The sequence below is a fragment of the Loxodonta africana genome, chromosome 10 (assembly GCF_030014295.1).
Source record: "Loxodonta africana isolate mLoxAfr1 chromosome 10, mLoxAfr1.hap2, whole genome shotgun sequence".
Classification (NCBI taxonomy): domain Eukaryota; kingdom Metazoa; phylum Chordata; class Mammalia; order Proboscidea; family Elephantidae; genus Loxodonta; species Loxodonta africana.
This window is the reverse complement of record NC_087351.1, coordinates 76,625,763-76,642,921: the sequence shown is the minus strand read 5'-3', so window position 1 is coordinate 76,642,921 and position 17,159 is coordinate 76,625,763. Positions and strand designations below refer to the sequence as shown.

General features: G+C 50.4%; 1 protein-coding gene across 7 annotated transcripts in view; it reads right to left on the bottom strand.

Moving 5' to 3' along the window:
* PLEKHG3 (pleckstrin homology and RhoGEF domain containing G3) overlaps positions 1-17,159 on the bottom strand; it is a 46,898-nt gene that overhangs the window by 10,925 nt on the left and 18,814 nt on the right. For 6 of the 7 annotated variants that reach the window (XM_023546248.2, XM_064292596.1, XM_064292598.1 and 3 more), the window contains exons 2-12: positions 5,485-5,865; positions 4,586-4,683; positions 3,292-3,361; positions 2,898-2,944; positions 2,644-2,794; positions 2,398-2,529; positions 1,966-2,148; positions 1,697-1,789; positions 1,307-1,393; positions 1,023-1,056; positions 564-662 (exon numbers count right to left, since the gene is read on the bottom strand). In XM_023546248.2, the coding sequence (XP_023402016.2) occupies positions 564-662; positions 1,023-1,056; positions 1,307-1,393; positions 1,697-1,789; positions 1,966-2,148; positions 2,398-2,529; positions 2,644-2,794; positions 2,898-2,944; positions 3,292-3,361; positions 4,586-4,683; positions 5,485-5,826 (1,336 nt within the window). In that variant the 5' untranslated portion in view covers positions 5,827-5,865. Of the gene's footprint in view, positions 1-563; positions 663-1,022; positions 1,057-1,306; positions 1,394-1,696; positions 1,790-1,965; positions 2,149-2,397; positions 2,530-2,643; positions 2,795-2,897; positions 2,945-3,291; positions 3,362-4,585; positions 4,684-5,484; positions 5,866-10,841; positions 10,950-17,159 lie in introns of all 7 variants that reach the window. The other variant, XM_023546247.2, reaches the window with a different exon arrangement.

Here is a 17,159-nt window from a genome sequence, read left to right as displayed (position 1 = left end):
AAGCAAGGTTTCCTCTTTCTAAATAGACGATCATTCCAACATATCCAAGCACACAGCAGCAAGTTCAGTAACAGAAGAAAACCCAGGAGAGGAAAATGGCACTTTGTCCTGAGACCCAAAGTAAATATTTCCTGTCTGGATTCGGTGCCACCTTGAAATCTAACTTGTTTTCTTTTCCCCAAGACCTGTGTCTGCTCTGTTGTTCCAGAACTGGGCTGAGGACCATTCAAGATGTCCGAACATTTACTCCCAGCTGACCGAGTATTCCAGGTGGTAAAAAGAAGGAGATTTACTTTGCAGGGGAGTCAAACAGAGGTCCCAACACCTAAGTAAACAAGCATCTCAAGGCTTGAAAAAGGTGGGCTGTCTAACCTCAATGGAAAAGAAAGGCCCAGAGGTGCCTACCAGGAGGACAGCACACGTGCAGGGAGAGGATGCTCCACACGTGTCCGCTGATCCTCCCTCCTGCCCTTTCCCAGGACTTCCGGAGAGGTGAGAACAGCAGCCCCGCCTGGTCATGGGTCCTATGAAGACGTCTCTGCCCACACCAGCCCTTCTCTTACCAGATTGCCGGCGCCCTTGGTGCACGTGGGTGGACACTTCATCCTGAGAGGACCAAGCCTTCTTCAACCGCTCTGGGCTGTAGCGGTACCGGTTGGGATCTGCACATAGGAGAGACAATTGGCTCTTTGGCTTCCTATCAATGGCCTTGCCCAGACTCTGCCCATTCCCCACCACGCCTCTGCCGGCCACTCCAGCTCCACATGCCAGAAGCCTCCAGAGCCCGCTTCCTTTTCATCTTACATCAGTGCTGTCTGCGGGCTTCCGGCGGTGAAAACCCCACCCCTCGGTGACAAGCATGCCACCAGCCTTGCAAAGTAACCCTAGCTCTTGGCAAAAGGAGCCTCCCTGTCTTCTCTGCTCCCTGGAAAATAAGTATCAGGCAAAGCATCCCCTGGATGCATCCTGACTTATAAATGTGCGCAATCAGGGACAAAACAGGCAGAAAAGGGTACACTTACAATAGGAATCCATTTCCAAGATGGCTTCTTTGGCCTAGAAGGAAAGGAAACCCACCTAGTTACCACTGTACTCTGTGCTGTGCCTCCTTTAGTCCACAGCACTTACTCTTGCTGCTCTAGGATACCCACTGTGCCCCAAGGCACCCACTGTACTGACCCCTGCTGCCCAGTAGAACCAGCACCCAGATGCTGAGCACCACCAGGCCCTTCAGAGCCGGATCTGAGGGGAACCCTCTCCCTGCACCCCCATCAGGAGCCAGGGAGGGGACTACCTGGGAACTCACCTTCTGGGGGATGGTGGCATGGTGGTTCTCCAGGATGAGCCTCTTGATGTGATGGGTCCAGGTCCGTTTCTCCTCCACTGTTTTGGCCTGAGAGGACACAAAGCAAAGGAACCAGGGAGTCATCATTACAAGGCCTGAAGCCATCAGCACGGACTGTGTTTCTGCCGAGGCAGGCAGAGGTGAAGGAAGGGTTGTGCTGGGCCCTCGGTGAGGTTGTCTTGACTCCTTATCATGCCCTGAGGAGCATACACAATCATCTCTATTTTACAGACAGAGATGCTGAGGCTAGTGCAGCTCAGTGATGGGGGAGCTGGGATTCACTCACAGGCATATTTGGTTCCAAAGTCCCTGTTGTGGCCCTGCAAAGACAACGCCAGGCCTGCCCCTCACCTGGATGCTGTACTGCTGCTTGCTGTGCTTGTAGTGGGTGACGGTGAAGCACAGGGAGTCTCTGGTGCTTTCGATCAGCATCAGGGAGGAGCACTGGGGGCAGAGGGAGAGGGCAGGCAAGCACATGAGGGAGGCGCTCAGCTGAGCTGGAGTGCGGGGCCCATCCCCATGAGACCACCAGGGGAAAGCAGGGAGCGTGCTCTGAGAACACTGCAGGCTGGGGAAACAGGACGAGAAGATGACCCCAGGCCCACCAGGGGCTTGGTTACCGGGATATGCCCCTTGTAGACAAAGTGGTCGCCCCGCTTCTTAGTGATGAGCAGTGCTTTGTCAAATAGGAAGAAGGTCCTCTCATTGCGTACACGGTGCACACGGAACGTGCCCTCCAGGACAAGCTCCCCATAGATGGTCAGGTCTGGGCCCTTCCAGTTGATGAGCAGCGACTGAATCTCCTGTACAGAGAATGCCCCGACCCCAGGGTCAGCTGCTAATGACCCTGCTGGGGACCACACAGGGCTCCAAGAGACTCACAAAGAGCCAGCTGCAGCCTGGGTCCTCCAAAGACATTCTGCCCAAGGGCTCCCACCAGAGAAACCTGCCCCACACAGGACCACCACCCCTCAGCTCGCCCTCCCCCAAAAGCAGCCTTGCCCTGCCCACCAGCCTCTGGGTCTCCTTCCAGCCGCCCAGCCCAGCAGCACCTGGAGCCTGACTGCATGCTCATGCCTCCTCTTCATGTCATTGATGTACCAGGCCACACATGTCATGGTGTCAATGGCATCCTCCACTACCTCAAAGCCATCCCTTTCTTCATCAAAATGCTTGGCGATTTCCTATGCAGGCGACAGGGGCTTAGGCAACCCAGATTCGAGGGCCCAGCCTGCCACCCCCCACCAGAGCCCTTTTGCACCCTGCCCCCATCTCCCCAGGAGGACTCCTCGGGCTACCTGGAGCAGCAGGTGGTACTTGAGGATGCGCTGGACTGGCTTCAGCAAGTAGGAGCCCAAGGGCAGTGAGTGTTGTAGCAGCTCCTGCCGGTCCCGGAAGAACTTGGCCTGCTGCTTGTCCCGCATGCATTCCGTTAGGGCGGCCACGGAGCTGGGGGCAGAAGGGGGTTGTCACCACTGGGGCAGGCGGGGGAGCAGGGCTATAACGGACTCACCAAATAGCTCCGCCTCCCCTCCCCACCCCGATTACTCACTTGGGGTAGTTATTGCAATACTGGGTGTAGATATCAAACTCTTGGCTCTAGGAGAGACCAAAAATATTGATTTCAGGGAAGCTCCCATTTAGCTGTAAATCTGACTGTACCAAAGAAAGACCCCTGGCCCCCAGGGCATACTCTGCCCTCCCTGCCCCACCTCCTGGTGTCTGCAGGCCCACCTTTGTACCCATTTGTCTAGGACATCCCTTCCACCCAAGAGCTCCTGGTTCTACCCCAGAACACACTTCCCATACCAAGCAGAGCACCCGGCACTTCCCCTGGAGAGGGGCCCTCAGGACTAGATATCCTCTTAAGCATACTGTATGGGAGTTCCTGTCCCTCTGAGCTCCCAGGGAGATGGGACAAGGGGCAAGGACCCAGCCCTTCTTACCCTTTCCACAAAGCAGCTGGCCACAGCCACCGGGTCACTATTGCAGCTGTCCAGGTCTCTGAGTAGCTGGCTGGGTGAGGGGAAAGAAGCCAACAGACCCTGACCGGCTGCAGCCTCTCGGCCAGCCACCTGCCCTCTCCCCACCTCCTTGTGCTGAGACACATGGCCAGCCTTGCTGTCATGCTCAAGAGTTGGGGCTTCCACCCTCAGAGCAAGCCCTGCCCCATGGCAGCCACCACAGAAAACAACGAGCACCACCACAAAGTCAGAGAGGGAGGGAGAGCCACGTGCTCACAAGTTGGGGAGAAAGAGGAGACACCAGTACCCACCTTGGGAGGGGATACAGCTCCTCTGCAGGCAAGAGTCAAACATACAAAAGCAAAGATTAAAGGTGAAGAAAAGAGAAGAGGCTTGCAAAGGAACCAAGACCCCCAGTTCAGAAAGATGCAGGAAAGGATGAGAGACGGAGTGAGTCCGTGTCACCTTTTCTTAGATGGAGAAACCGGAGGAAGCCCTAGAAGCAGTACTCCCCTGCCTCTTCCCTCTGCGCTCCTCTTTTCTCAACCTTCCCTGACCCCCAATCTGGCCCTGCCCTCTAAGACTTGCATAGCAGGAGGTCTCTCTGGTCATCTTCAGTTGCCTAGGGTAAGGTTCACCTGGCCTATCATCGCTCTCCCCTCAAGCTCTGCTCCTCCTGACCCAGCTCCCTGTCCCTGGGGAGACTGTGGTCTGAGGTGGTACACTCAAGCCTAGAGAAGCCCCTCTGCCTGACGCCAGCCTTCGCCAATCTGTACTCAGTGTTCCCTATCACATCCTGCTTGTGCAGTACATTCCACTAGTGGGTCAGATCATCTCCAGGGAACCCTGACTTCGCAGGGGGCAGTGAGCAAATGGGGAAGAAATTAAGAGATGCACAAGTAGGGATGGAAGGTGAGGAAGATAAAGGAGCCACTTGCGGGGAACAGCACCAGCATGCAAGAGTCCAGCAGTCCCCCGAATGGGCGCTGGCCGAGCTGGACCCACAGACACATGCCCTCGAATTATGTCCGCCCTCCACCCCACCCCATCTGGCAGGAAGCACCTCAGCTCATGGGCCCAGCTGGTGCCCTCTTTTCTTCCAGGGAACTAACTATACCGCTGGACAGGGACTGACCACCCTTTGTCATTTCCTCAGAGGCCAGCCTCGCCCACACGCCACAGTATTAGTCCAGGGACATCCAGGCTCCTCCCTAGGCCCTACAGTGGGCCTCACAGGCAGAACCTGGCACATTTCAGTCCCACTCACATGACATACCTGTTCAGCGCGTAGATGTTTTCTATGTTCCCAAAAAGCGCACTGACTTGTTCTGGTTTTAGCAGCCCGGGTGTGTCAATGATCTTCAAGAGGTAGTCCTGTGTGGAGAACAGAGGTCAGCACCTCAGAGTCCAGCCCCTCCTGGCTCCATCCTGTCCCCATCCCCCAACCAGCCACATCTTTTGTCTCTGACTACATTTTACAGCTAACAGTGTAATTTCACAGACATATTCACCTCCCAAGAGAGGCCAAGGGCCTTCCCTCAGAGGTAGCCCCACAGCCGCCTTTTCCCGTGTGCCTAGTAGTGTGAAGGACTTCATTTACATTAACCCATTTAATCCTCACAGCAGCCCTGCAAGGTAGGTGTGTCTTCATTTTACAGATGAGGAAACTGAGGCTCAGGGGTTACACAATGACCCCAAGACCCAGAGCCGAGAAACAACAGAGCAGGGATTTGGATGCCAAAGAGGCTGGTCCAGAGCCAGTTTCTTCACTGTGTCCATTCTTTTCTGAGCCCAACCTCTCTAGTGGTCATCCTCCTCCCAGTCAGGCTGGAGACCCTCTCCCTCCCTATCAAATGTAATCACACCCTGGGGATCTGCAGGAAGTTCTCTTGGCTCAAGCTACTGATCTGACACCCAAAGTCTTACAGAAGTGTGATGAGTTAACTATCGAGGGCAGGTAAATAAGACCTGAGGCCTCCATACTACTCCATGCAAAGCACATCTTCCAAGACAAATGTGTCAAGGAGAACTTTGCTTCCCAGGATGAAAACAGGTTTCTATAAGAGAGCTGGGCCACCAGAGGCTGAAGTCCCTGAGCTCTGTGAGGAGAGATGGGTAATCCCCCTCCCACTCTCAGCCCTGAAGCCCCGGGCGAGCAGATGGATGGATACTTACCTCAACGATGCTGCGAAGGTCCTGCACATACATCCGCTCGGTCTCCACAATCTCCCGCACCACTCGGCCCAGGTAGCTGAGCTTGTGCCCTGCCGTGGCCCGGCTGTTGAATGGGGAGAGAGGCACCTTCCTGTTCAGCCAGCTGCTGGAGTTGTTGTTGCTGTTGGGGGCTTGCCGGCTGCGCGGGGATCCTGCCCCATTCTCGGCGGAAGCCTCAGTGCCATTAGGCTCCTCCATGACACCACGGCTGTCCCGGGAGGAGCCTGAGGAGGAGGTGGTCGAGGTCAGGCTCACCGGTCGCTCTTGGCTGCCACCTTGGCGGAGGGAGGCAGAGACAGGCATCCTGGCATCGCTGCCTACAGCAGGCACCCCAGGGAGATTCTGGAGCAAAACACACAGGCAAAAGGTCAAAACTCTGAATCCTAAGACCTGCCTCTCCGACTCTGTGAACATCTCCAGCGATACCCAAATCACATTCATTCCTAACTCCAACTACTCCATCTTTATCCCTTCCCAGAATGGAGGAAAGGTGAGCCACACCCAGGGAAAATAAAGGGCTCAGGCTCGAGGTCTCCAGAGAACAGAGAGGACATCTCTGCCAACAACGGTGGTCAGTGTGCCTTCAGACGGAATTCAAAGCCCAGCCCCACTACTCAGACAAAGTACTTAGGCTCTTGGAGCTTCCTCACTTGCAAAATGAGGAGAGGTAGCACATCCTCCCAAGGCTATGAGAGGATGAAGTGACCTGGTGCATAGAACACCCTGAGACTGGTGCTCAGCATAGATAAGCGCTCCATAAACAATCATCACGGTAATGGTAACGGTAATTGTCAAAAAGCATTTCCCAAGTGCCCACCTCTCGAGGCCACCACCCAGGGACAGCAAAGGCCTGGCTTTTACAGTCTGAGTCAACGCACATTCCAGGCAATAATATCCTCTTTGGAAACCCTGGTGACATGGTGGTTAAGAGTCACAGCTGCTAACCAAAAAGTCGGCAGTTCAAATCCACCAGGAGCTCCCTGGAAACTCTGTGGAGCAGTTCAACTCTGTCCTATAGGGTCACTATGAGTCTAAATGAACTCGATGGCAATGGGGGTCTAGGAGTGCAAAATCTGTGGGGTATCAGTGGCTTCACTAAAAATGTGAAACCTTCTGGATACTGAAGCGAGGATGCAGGGGTGATGGTGGCAAGGCTGAGTCAGGCATTACCCTTGCCCCCATCCCGGGCACTTATAAGCATCCGGGCTCAGACCCCTGACTCATCCCAGGCTCCTGAGACGGGGTGGGGCCCAGGCACAGGAAATTAATTCCCCAGGGCTGAGCCACCGGTGAGTCTGGCAAACTCCCCTCAGCACAGCTGAGCCAGGGCAATACAGAAGGCCAGAAGCTGCTCCCAGGTGAGGCAAACTGCCTCAAGGTGGACTTTATTCCCTGAACAGATGGGGCGGCTCACAGGCAGACCTACTTAGAGCAGTAAGTGGGGGAGGGTCAGAGCCAGCCCCACCCCAAAGGAATAGAGCTCACCAATATCACTTTCTAGAATGTACATTTGTTCACTATTCCCACAAAAGAAAAAAATTCCTGGGCACTGCTCTCACCCCGCCGCCCCACAGCTTTCCACCCCTAGCTCTGGGGTTCAGAAGCTACTCAGCCATAGACTTGGTCAGAGGGCTGAAGCTGAAGCTACTAGAAGGATCTAGAAGGCGCAATCACTCCAGTAGGCTTGGCATTGCCCCTCCACAGTTTTTCTGTGCCTCTGTCCCAACCTGGAATCCAGTACCTCTTGGCCTCAGGCTTTTGCAAATATCATTCCCTTTGCGTGAACATAGTTTCCTCCCCACTCACCCCATGCCGTACCATCCCCCAACAGGTGTAACTTCTACCCATCCTTTAGGTCTTGAATTAGAAGCTACCCCCTCTAGGAACCTGTCTGTATCCTCCAAACCTGTGGTCCCCTTCTATGTACTTTTACAGAATTCAGGGTTACCTGTATTGTGGCACTAACTGTATGACACTGTGACCAGTCTCAGATCCTCTGCCCTAGGCTGTAAGTTACTGAAGGGCAAGGACCCATGTATCAACAGTCTATCTCCAGGGCATAACGGTCCCTAACACAATTTAGCAAATGAATAACGATAGTAAACTGATGTTGCTACTGAGCTAAAAGTCAGACCTACTTAACCCTTTGTCATCAAGGACCCCCTCAAGCATAGCGCTTTGTCACTCCAGCTGTCAGCTGGAAGGCGGTCACCTCTGAGGTGCTGTATACAAGCCTCTCGTTTCACAGAGGAGCCCTGGTGGTGCAATGGTTAAGAGTTCAGCTGCTAACCAAAAGGTCAGCAGTTCAAATCCACCAGCTGCTCCTTGAAAACCCTATGGGGCTGTTCTACGCTGCCCTGTAGGTTTGCTATGAGTCAGAATCAACTTGACAGCAACGGGTTTGGTTTTTGGTTTGCCATTTTGCAGGGAAGGGCACAGTGGCCTGCAGCACCCACAGCCCCTGGCTGGAAGGTGGTGGCCCAGTACAATGTCCCTCCACAGCCCAAGGCAAGGAGGATTGACAGGACGATTGGTGAAGCTCTGAGCATTTCTGAGGACAGCCTGGGGAGATGTAGCACCTCGGCCTTTTCCTCACTCCTCAAGAGGGCCTTTAAAATTAATCAGCTGTGCCTTTCTAGAGACTCTGTAGGCAGGGTAAACTCCACATCATGACAGCACAAGCTCCACCCCAGCCCTTAACCCCCAGCCCTGTGGGACTCTTTGATGCCCTTCAAAGCCCCTTGCACAGTTGGACACCTCTTCCTTCTCATTCCCCCTGTCAGTCCCAGCTGGAATAATGAGGCAGGGACTTATGGCCTAAGACCTTTCCCAAATCAGACCTGAGGGCAGTCAGCTCCTTTGGGGAGGCTAAATGGAAAAGGCTCAAGTCCCAAATGGATTTCACAGCCAGCCAGGCCACAGTCATTGAATCCTTAAAGCAAAGAATTAGTCACAGCCCTCACTCACCTCACCCCCACACCATTAGGGTGATTTATCTCTAAAGGGTACCTTCCAAGGGTCACTCTTAAGAGAGGGTAGCAATATAAGCACAACCTGAGCCCAGAAGCTAGAATGCCTTTCCTACTTGGAGATGTTTTCTCTGGTTGAATATAGCTGCCTTCTTCAGGAGGCTGCCTGCCAAACCAAGCTCACATTTTCATAGTGTCCCTGCCCACATCTTCCCAGCACTAAACAGAATAGACAACACCTAAAATGTCACACTTGCCAGGCACTGTTCTAAGTACTTTATGCATACTAAATCACATATCTCTTGAAACAATTCTATGAGATAGGGACTATTACTGTCCCCATTTAACAGATGCAGAAACTGAGGCACAGAATGGTGGAATAACTCGGCCAAGGCCACAGAAATAGTAAGTGGTGGAGCCTGGATTTGAACTCAGGCACTCTGGCTTCAGGGTCCATGCTCTCCCGCCACCTTGCTCCTCCCTAATGGATTTCCCACCAGCTGGGGACACACAAGCAAAGGATTAGTCAGGGCCCACGGAGGTTATGGTTTTGCCTCAGCATAAACGGTGGGGGGCATATTAAGACTTGAAAGATCAAGGCTGATAGCATGACACTTCATTTACCCACAAGGGCTGAGGGAAGCATGAAGGCAAAGGACTGAGAGTTAAGATTCCTACGGCTATTTCTGGACCTGCACTATGTGACCTTCGGTCATTCACTCTCCCCACGGAACAACATGATAAATTAAAAGATTCCAGGACAAATGATCCCAGCCCATGGGAAGCAGAAAGAAGGGAAAAAGCATGGGGTCACCAGGATGGGACTGCAAACTCCTCAGATGATGAGAGACAAGCCCTACAGTAAACAAGAGACCCAGATCACAAGGCTCTCTCAACTGGGGCAGAAGGACTCCCTGGAAAAGGACCTAGAAGCCAAAAAAGGGGAGGTATGAGAGCAAATGCGGCAGGGAACGCAAACAAGCAGGGACTGTTAATAGACACAATTTGATGGCAACTGAAAAAACACATCACATTCAATTTCAGACCACTCTGGCCCTAAAAGGCTCATTCAAACCATTAGTGTATGTATAACTCAGACTCTCACAGAGATGCTAAAGTAGCTGCCCACAGGCTCCCTGGGCAGGGGCAACCTTTCCTTCCTATCCAGTGAGCATCACCCATAGTATAAGATTTATCCCAAAGTCAGGATTAGAACTCAGGTTCTACTCCTGGGTTCTTGCTTCTCCAGCAGTGTCTTCCGAGATGAGTTTCATCTTGGAAGACACTGTGCACTGGAGAAGCAGGAGCCCAGAAAAGGAGGTGACAAGGAGTGATGAGGCAGACCGTCCGGCCAGATACCCACGCCCACCCTTTCCTACCTCAGTTTCCCTAAATATTCCCCAGCCATGACCTTTTTCATCTTTCAACATGAAAGAAATCAATCCAACCAATCATTAATTAACAAAAAAACAAAAAACTCAGTGCCATCAAGTCAATTCCAACTCATGATGACCCTATAGGACAGAGTAGAACTGCCCCATAGAGTTTCCAAGGAGAGCCTGGCAGATTCGAACTGCTGACCCTTTGGTTAGCAGCTGTAGCACTTAACCACTATACCACCAGGGTTCCCATCATTAATTAGTGCTCTGGAAAACTCTACATCCTCAAGTCCCACCCCTGTGAAGCCCTCTTTGGCAAGACCCCATATCATCTTTTTTTGGATGAGCCTAAGAACCAGCTAGAGCCCTAGTGGCACAACGGTTAGGCATTCAACTGCTAACTAAAAGGTTGGTGGCTCAAATCCACCTGCAGCTCTACAGGAGAAAAGACCTGGCAACCTGCTCACATAAAGATTACAGCGTAGAAAACCTGATGGGGCAGTCCTACTCTCTCCTATTGGTCACTATGAGTCGGAATCAACAGCACCCAACAACAAGAAGCAGCTCAGACAGAACCTTTAAAGGCCCTGGGGGTATGGAAGGAAGAGATCTTTTTTTTTTTTAATCTTCTTTTAAGTTTAAACATAATCCACACCCTTCCCTCCACCCATACCTCTCCAGGTTATGAGACCCTACCTCCCCAGGACCTTCCCTGAATATCAAGAGGCAGACAGGCAGGCAGGTGCAGCTTGGATTGCCAGCACAGCTAACTAGGCCCAAGTCGCCATCCTTTCTCTCTGCCTGCCTCAGCACCTTGCACTCAGTCTGACCCTGCTCCTGCCTCCAACAGAAAAAAATGGCAGCCCAAATCTACAATAGCTAGTGTATTCTGCCCCCAGGCCTCTTGTCATTGAGGGTCCCTCTCCTCCCACCTTTCCTTCAGAAAGGAGCATTCCACAGGGGCACTTACCCCCAGCCAGCTCGAAGGCCAAGAGGGAATTGGCCTCCTGAAGCACCTCTGCCTCTCTGGTCCTAGGAATCGGCAATACTCCCTTCTGGCCCTCCCAAGCCAAAGAGCCTAGGAGAACAAAGAAGGACATCTGTTGGTCAATCCTCTGTGTAGGCTGGTGCTCTGGAGACACCAAACAAAGCATTTTGGTTCAGAGAGGCTGGGTCCAGGTGTGGAGGAGGCTGACATCATCCTTTCACCTACTTCCCTTCAGTCCACACCCAAGAAGCGGAAGCCCAGCAGCACCACACCTGCCTCAGAGGTGGCAGGAGAGAAGTGACAGGTTCCCCCAGCCACAACTGTTCCAAGATCCACCGGCCCCAGGGGAAAAGTAAGTCACTGGGTGTCCGGGTACCTACACACTCGGGCAAAGTCCTTTCTCAAGGATTCCAGACAATGTGCCTGTCTTTGTCAACTGCAAATGCCATCTCCTAGACATTCCCAAGTTTCTCAAAATCAGCGCAGCCAATAGCCTGCCCCAGAACGATACTTCCAACTCCACTTTCAGAATTTCTCAGGGAGGGTACCAGAAGGATGCATTAGAGAAATGCTACTATTTTTCCAGACAAAGAGGGTGGAGAGGAACATGAACTTCAACAGAGACTCCAACTCGGCTCTATTCCACACTGCTCTGTTCCCCAAGCTCTGTCCCTGCAGCAGCCCAGCACTTGTTTGTCCATTCCTACTGCTCTTCCTCCCTCCTTTCTTCAGCAAGCTTTTACCTGTCCAGAAAGCAGAGGGTGGGCAGAGCTGACCCTGGGCCAGACAGAACTGAATGAGGTTATTTCAATAGGCAGACACCTTTCTCCATAACCCCAGAGGCTTTCCCAAGGGAAGGGGCAGGATCCCTCAGAGGGTCTGGCTCTTCACGTCCCCCTGAGCACCCCCCACCCCCAAGCAGTTTCATTGCTCTGACCTTTGCCATCTCTCCCTGGTGATTCAGGTGCCTGAGCACCCTCAGAAAGGATAAGGGAAGGCTCCCTGGGGAAGTGACTTTGTGTTGGGTTTCTGGGCCACCCAAAACCAGCCCAGCTAGCTCAGAGGCACTAAATGGCCACATGGATTTGTTTTCCCACCACCCAAGAACAGCAAGGGCTGGCCAAGGTTGGCTGGGAAGGAAAGGGATTGTGGTTGCCATGCCAATGAGCCCTCCCACTTGAATTCTGGGAGGAAGTCTAGGCCTATAGACTGAAGTCCAGAAAACTCCCTTGGCCTGGCCTGGCCTTGGAAGGGAAGGAAAGCCCCTGGCACACAGTTTCAGAGGGAGGACAGCCTGCCCATACCCAATGTTCCTGCCTCCTCATGCCTCACCATTCACTCAGGTTGTTTCTCAAACCTGGAATGTGTCTCCAGACCTGTCCCTCTACAAATTTAGCCAAATCATCTCCTTCAGAAAGGCCTCCTCAGCCATTTCCAACTCGTCCCAACAAACACATTGTTGGAGCTGGGTAAAGGTCTTCAAAGATATTCATATCCTAACCCCGACAACACTTAATTGTGCTCTTGCGGAACCTGTACATAGACCAAGAAGCAGTCATTCGAACAGAACAAGAGGATACTGCTCACCTTAAAATCAGGAAAGGTCTGCGTCAGGGTTGTATCCTTTTGCCATACTTATTCATTCTGTACCCTGGGTGAATAATCTGAGAAGTTGGACTTTAAGAAGAAGAGCGCAGCATCAGGATTGAAGGAAGACTAATTAACAACCTGCGATATGCAGATGACACAACCTTGCTTGGTGAAGGTGAAGAGGACTTGAAGCACTTACTGATGAAGATCAAAGGCCACAGCCTTCAGTATGGATTGCACCTCAACATAAAGATAGCAAAAATCTTCACAACTAGACCAATAAGCAACATCACGAAAAATGGAGAAAAGACTGAAGTTATTAAGGTTTTCATTTTACTTGGATCCGCAATCAATGCCCATGGAAGCAGCAGTCAAAAAATCAAATGATGTATTGCATTGGGCAAATCTGCTGCAAAAGACCTCTTAACAGTGTTAAAAAGCAAAGATGTCACTTTGAGGACTAAGGTGCACCTGACCCAAGCCATTGTATCTTCAATCACCTCATATAGATGGAAATGGTGGACAATGAATAACAAGACCAATGAAGAATTGATACCTTTGAATCATGATTTTGGTGAAGAATACTGAATATATCATGGACTGCCAGAAGAATGAACAAACCTGTCTTGGAGAAGTACAGCCACCGTGCTCCTTAGAAGTGAGGCTAGCGACACTTTGTCTCACTTACTTTAAACATGTTATCAGGAAGAACCAGTCCCTGGAGATGGACATCATGCTTGGTAAAATAGAGGGTTGGAGAAAAAGAAGACCCCTCAGCAAGATAGATTGACAAAGTGGCTGCAATAATGGGCTCAAACATAGTAATGGTTGTGAGGATAGCTCAGTACCAGCCGGTGTTTCCTTGTGTTGTACACAGGGCCACTATGAATCAGAACCAACTCGATGGCACCTAACAACAACAGCAACCCCCAGCACCTATGAATATTATCTAACTTGCCAAAAGAGACTTTGTAGATGTGATGAAATTAAGGGGCTTGGTATGGGGATATTATCCTGGATTATCCGGGTGGACCTGATGTAATCACAAGCATCCTTATAAGAGGGATGCAGTAGGAGTCTGAGTCAGAGAGAAATCAATGCGACGACAAAAGCAGAGGAACAGAGACTGGAAGATGCTATGCTGCTGGCCTTGGAAACGGAGGATACAGGCCTCAATCCAAAAGACTTTTGCAGCCTCTGGAAGATGGAAAGGGCAAGAAAAGAGATTCTCTTCTAGAGACTCCAGAAGGAACAGTCCTGTGGACCCATTTTAGACTCTGACCTCCAGAACTGCAGAGACAATGCACTAGTGTTATTTTAAGTCACTAAGTTTGTGGTAATTTGTTACAGCAGCAATAGGAAACTTACACATACACACTTCTTTGAACTCTAATAGTCCTGAGTATCACTTACGGCACTGGTTCTTGGCAGTTCATATTGATAAGTTTTTCTTTCAGACTAGACTGAAAAAGCCAGTAGGCTGGCTCTTTCCCACACCCTTCCCTCAGCCCCTGGAGTTTCTGGGTGGTACTAACGGTTAATGCATTTGGCTACTAACAGAAAAGTCAGAGGTTTGAGCCCACACAGAGGCACCTTGGAAGAAAGGTCTGGCAATTTACTTCCCCAAAATCAACCACTGAAAACCTTATGGAGCAGTCCTACTCTGACACACATGGGGTCACCATGCATCGGACTCAACAGCAACCGGTACTGGTTTCCCTCACCCCTAGAGGGCAGCACACATACTAAAAAAAAAAAAAAAAACAAAAAACAGTAAATACCTGCTGGAAGGACTCAAGAATCATGACCAGAGCACCTCTCATCACTACCACAGTCAGGAGAAAGATAAACGGGGCAAGGATGAAGCCAGCTCACCCTAACTCCTAATGAGTTTCCGCATGAGTCACTCCCAGCAAATTTCCAACCAGCCAAGAAGCACCCAGAAGCAGTGGCTGCTCCTTCACCCCTGCAGTGCCGCCCTACTTGGCTCTGGACAAAGAGGTTAGAGCTGGGGTGTAGCTGCCCTGCCATACCACATATTAAGTGAGCAGCCACAAGACGGGGAAGGAAGAGAAAGTGGCCAAGTTTGGAAAAGGAAGCTCAATAATATTCTTCTACAAATATCCCAGGAAAAGCACTCCACCAAGAGGTTTTACATATACTCATATTAAAGCCAATTAACTGATTACTGTTGATTAGAAATTATTATTGCTCACAGGCCAACTTGGCTCCCAGCAAAACTTGTCACGGATGCAGGAAAAGGACACAATGTCCCCAGAAGACAGAGCAGCCAAAGAAAGCCCCAAAAGACAGGACTAGAAATTACCGCCCAGAAACCACAGACAGATCCAAAGTTCCCAGAGGCCCCATCTCTCTCATCTCTAGGTCAAAAAGGCTCAAAGGACTGCCATTCTTAGTCAGCAAAATTCAGTCCCCCTCTCTACTGAGGACTGGGCACAAGGGCAGGGAATACCTCTGCAAGTTAGCCATTCTCTCCCCCCCTACATACACACACACACACACACACAGAGACTTCAAGGGCTGCTTGTCTTGAGGCCTCCAGGCTGGGAGGGAAGCTTCAAAAAGGAAAAAACAAGAGCCACCTTCAGATCTACAGCTGCATTTGGTTCAAAGGCACTGGAGAATCTTAGTGGGAACTAAGAGACCCCATTAGGTCCCTCAGAGTTCTCACAGAGAAGGAGAGAATATGCAAGCATGTGTGTGCACTGGAACCCACAGAGCACAGTGGTTTAATACATAATACACTAAATGCATACATAGGCTTTGGAGTCAGGCAGACCTGGTTTGAATCCCAGTTCCTCCACTTTACTGGCTGAGTGTAGCCTCAGGCAAGTTAGTTGACCTCACCAAGCCTTAAGTCCCTCATCTGCAAATGGGCCCAGTGATAGTATCAAGGAGCCCTGGTGGTGCAGTGGTTAAGAGCTCAGCTGCTAATCAAAAGGTTGGCAGTTTGAATCTACCAGCCACTCCATGGAAACCCTATGGGGCAGTTCTACTCCATCCTATAGGGTTGCTATGAATTGGAATCAATTCAACAGCAACAGGTTTTCTTTTAATAGTACCAACTTCACTAAGTTGTCTCCAGGATGGAGATGATACATGTAAAGCAATCTGTACAACATCTGACACAGAGTAAGCCCACCTTAAATGGTAGTTACAATGATGATGATGATGAAGGATAAGTCACTTATTTGTTCCACAAGCATCAGGACAAGAGTGGGCTTTTTGTTTTGTTTTTGGCTAATGATTTTGAAACCACATCTCAAATTAATAATAAAGGCATCTATGAAACTTGGTGAAGCAGTGTGACCTAACCCTCCCCAACTGACCCTGCATTTTTATCCATCATCTATGATCCCAACGTCGATTAGGACCAGGGTCTTCAAAGAGCAAATACAAAGCAATTCAGCTGGAAAGGAAAAGCAACTCAGTGCTATTTCCAACAGAAGGTCAAACAGAAAGTGAAGTATAAATGAGTCAGAGTCCAGTTTCTGTAGCAGGCAGGCACATTCCTCAGGGCTCCACAGAGAAGAGATGGCAGTGCACGTACTGCTAGGAGCTGGAGAGAACAAAGCCACAGAAGGCAACAAGCCTGAGCAGGAACAGAATTTAAGGCAACTTGAGGTATTAAAAGCACAAATAAGCAACCAGTAAAAACCACCCTTGACACTGGTCCTTGAGTCTTAAAGAAAAAACAAAATCCAGCTTCAGAGTGGGTATCTGAGAGAACCAGAACATAAAACAAAGTAGCAAGGTACTGGAAAAAACCCTGGTGCTCACTCATTCCCTAAATTGTATGGAATATCAAGCAGGGGCAAAGAAAATACGTAGGGAAGAACCTGGGACTACAACCAGCACACCTCAAAACAAGCCCTACCTCTGCTCCTAACTAGGCAAGATGACATGGAGCAGGTCAGTGAACTCTGTGTGCCTCAGTTTCTACTCTCTCATTTGAGGGTGACTCTACTTGTCATTTCTACACGATGAAGTTTTGAGCTTCAGAATCTACCTGCCAAGTATTTAGCAAGCACCTAGTTTGTATGAAAAACATTTTGGTAGCCTTATGAGATATACAAAGATAAATCACACACAGATTCTGCTATCAGGATAATCACATAGAGATTAGGGGGAACAAGACAAGTAAATCAATAGCAAAAGAGAGTGGTGTCAGGAGTATTATGGGAGTTCAAAGATTGCCTCCAGTTTGGGAATTCATTCAACACTTCTGAGCATATGTACGCTAGGCCCTGGGGATACTGAAATGAATGCAACATTGTCCCTTGTCCTCGAGGAAGCTGAATTCTAGAAAGAAAAACAGCCACATAAACAAATTACTCACAAAACTATGCCTTGAGTCCTGTTATAGAAGTATGAAAAAATAAATTGTGTGGAACAAAAGAGGGAGTATCTAGTCTTACCTGGGGGAACCAGGGAGAGCTTAAGGAAGGAGGTGCCATCGTAGCTATCTTGAATGATGAGTAAGCTTTTGCTAGGTCAAGAAGACATCTGAAGTAGATGGGGCAATATACGGCAAAGTTGAGCCCCAAAGGGCCTAGACCACTCAAAGACCTGATGGAATCTGGCAGCAGGAGGCCAGACTGTGACGGAATTGGCGATGGTTTTGTGGGAAAGGACACATTGGAGCCAGGCCTGGAAGAACAACTATCAAGACACATGGAGAGGGTGTTC